The 2,710-nt window shown below is 36.0% G+C and overlaps 1 protein-coding gene across 1 annotated transcript; it reads right to left on the bottom strand.

Annotated features, from left to right (window-relative positions):
• Nucleotides 1-475: 475 nt before the first annotated feature.
• Nucleotides 476-2,104, bottom strand: LOC113340048 (1-aminocyclopropane-1-carboxylate oxidase homolog 1-like). The gene is made up of 4 exons (XM_026585260.1): nt 2,071-2,104; nt 1,313-1,887; nt 890-1,211; nt 476-761 (listed from the first exon to the last, which is right to left on the bottom strand). The coding sequence occupies exons 2-4, from the start codon at nt 1,840-1,842 to the stop codon at nt 501-503; spliced, it is 1,113 nt and encodes a 370-aa protein (XP_026441045.1). The 5' UTR covers nt 1,843-1,887; nt 2,071-2,104; the 3' UTR covers nt 476-500.
• Nucleotides 2,105-2,710: the final 606 nt, after the last annotated feature.

Here is a 2,710-nt window from a genome sequence, read left to right as displayed (position 1 = left end):
TGGCATTGGAAATGATAAAAACCAGTAAAATAATACTAGAGATAGTGTATCTTGCATTGGAGAAGGTAAAGTTTGCAGTTGTATATAGAAAAATTTAAAAAATCCATGAATATTTGCTTTCTCTAATGCAAGATAACTATCTCTCATATTATTTTATTGGTTTTTATCATTTCCAATGTCAATGATTGGCTCTTATTTTGTGCATGGATGCACAAGATAACAAAACCCATTATCTTACGATGATAAAAAGATGTATGTTCTCCGTTTTCACAAACTAAAAGACAAAACAGTCTAACCCTTCGAAAAAGACCTTGAATTATAAGGAGTAAAAATAAGAATATTAAAATTTTATTTTATGAAAAAATAATTCATTATTTATTAAATATAACACAAAGCATTACCTTTTTGATTTTAATGAAACACAACACAAACCATTACAAACAATCAAATTAGTACATATTTGTGTTTACAACGTTGGAAGAAAAGCACATACATTCTCATCAACATAGTGCTCCCAACTTAAAGTGCTCTAGGGAGGAAACGCTATCGGGCCGTCTAGAATGGGAATACTTGACAAACTCTTTAAATGTTGTATCTTGGTATACGGGGGGATTACTTTCAGATATTAGTTCCCTTATTGGATACAACGGTGTAGGCTTGTCCAAACTTGCTCTGTAAAAGCACGCTACTGATACTCTTGGTCCTACATGGTTTGCAACTACTCTATGCTTCGCGCTTTTAAACTTGTCATTGCTTAAGAGCTACATGAAATGGACACAAACAAGAAAGTAACTAAGAAAACTAAAGATGGAAGATATTTAAAATGATGCGCCGTACCTAGTTTTAAATCTCAAATAAATAAAAATACACTTGTTAGGGACATAGTTACCTGCATTAGGTCGCCAAGGTTTATGGGTAAGGCTCCATGGATGGGTTTGACATTGACCCAGTGATTCTGATGAAGAACCTGTAGTCCAGCAATATGATCCTGGAGAAGAATGGTGAAGAAACTTTGGTCTGAATGCTTTGCTGTAGCCAAGGTCAGTTCAGGCTCGGGGCATGCTGGAGAGTAGTGACCCGCAAGATTCAAGTATCGAGTACAATCCATTCCTTTAAGGTGGTACTTGCTTAGACCTAGAGCCTCTGATAATAACTCAGCGAGAGTATTTCCTAGATTCATAATATGCTTCCAATACTCGACTATTATATCTCTGTTTGAGATTCAGAGGTGTTAGAGATGAATATCAAAAGAGCTGGGCAATCAAGAAGACAAAATTAATTAGCAGTGCACATACTACGTACATAAACTTACCGGCAAGTATCTGGCAATAGTTGGGGATCTATAGGATCTGGACTTAACAAACGACATCGTAAGGTATCCTTCCAGTTAGCAGATCTTGATCGATAAAGATCAAAGTTGCTATCGTACTGTACTTTTTGGCTGAGGTCTCTCACGTATAACTGTTTCTTGACTTCTATATCCCCCTCATGGAATCTACGAATGCCTTGGATCATTTCATTGGTCACCCTTATAGGTATTCCATGATTCACCAATTGAAAGAATCCCCAAGTCATTGATGCAAGTCTAATGTCATCGATTATCTCGTTACGTCGACATTCAATGTCATGGAGGTCAATAACTGGAATCTGGAACCGATCCCCTCTGGCCTCTGTACATGTCAAGTCTTCAGTGAACTCATCTTGTGTCCGGACAAACATTCGAGGAATCTTTTCAAATCCCGAATCAACTATTCCTTTGACACCAGTTTTTGTTTCATCAAAGGCCTTCAACTCTTTGTTTCGGTCATAAAGGGGGACATCTCCAGGTTGGGCACTCCCCATATCTGGTGACTGTAGAATGGTATGCTGTAGAAACCTGATAGATATCTGAACCAAAAAAAGAAAATCCATTTAGACGAAAAATGGGTTATATAAGATCAAATTCTGATATCTAGATATTTTAACACTTCAAATCGAAGCTAATAATGTGATGATGTATCTAAATAAAAAGTAATGAACTTGAAGGGAAAATATGAGGAAGTTGAAATTGCAAGAGGAATGAAAGATTACTTATGCTAGCTTGTAGAGAATAACTGAATAAGTGTTATTTGAGTGAAGAGAATTGGTGAATGAAGAGTGATATTTATAGACATAAATAGAAACCAACCCCTTCATATATATTATTAAAGAGAGCGAGAGAAAAAGAAGTACCCGTAAGAATGGCTGTCAAAAAAAAAAATTGATCAACAAAACGATAAATTATATATACATAAAGAATAAAAGAATTACAGAGCAAGAACTGATTGTAGCAGTTGTGAGAAGGTCCTCGTACCTAACTCCCTTGTGACATTGAGAAGGATGGATGGGACCAGCAGAGAGAATGTTATAAACTTATAATTAGATTTTGTGTCTCGAATAACTTATTGACTATCGTTTTCTTTCTTCTGCATGCATTGATGTTAAACATTCGGTTATTTCTTTTTTTCCATCTCGTCCAGGAAATGAAAAGATTCCAAATAAAGTTACCCCTGTGAGAAAAGATATCCGATTGAAGCCTTGAAATAAGTCCTTTACATCAGCACATTCAACCCAATAGATCCCAAAGCAATAAAAAAGTCCACCCCAAACCTTTCCCGCCTCTTTACAGTGAATGGATAGATGGTTATTTGTACATTTTTATCCCCACTCCAACCCCTTCCCAATATAACTT

This window comes from Papaver somniferum, unplaced genomic scaffold (genome assembly GCF_003573695.1).
Source record: "Papaver somniferum cultivar HN1 unplaced genomic scaffold, ASM357369v1 unplaced-scaffold_21, whole genome shotgun sequence".
Classification (NCBI taxonomy): Eukaryota; Viridiplantae; Streptophyta; class Magnoliopsida; order Ranunculales; family Papaveraceae; genus Papaver; species Papaver somniferum.
Note: the sequence above shows the minus strand (reverse complement) of the source record. Positions and strands in the feature narration are given on the sequence as shown.

Excerpts from the sequence above, each read along its gene's own strand:
- LOC113340048 (XM_026585260.1), bottom strand. The coding sequence starts at position 1,842 with ATGGGGAGTGCCCAACCTGGAGATGTCCCCCTTTATGACCGAAACAAA. Across the intron at positions 1,212-1,312 it reads CTATTGCCAGATACTTGCCG|AGATATAATAGTCGAGTATT; the intron begins GTAAGTTTATGT and ends AATCTCAAACAG. Across the intron at positions 762-889 it reads ACCTTGGCGACCTAATGCAG|CTCTTAAGCAATGACAAGTT; the intron begins GTAACTATGTCC and ends CATTTCATGTAG.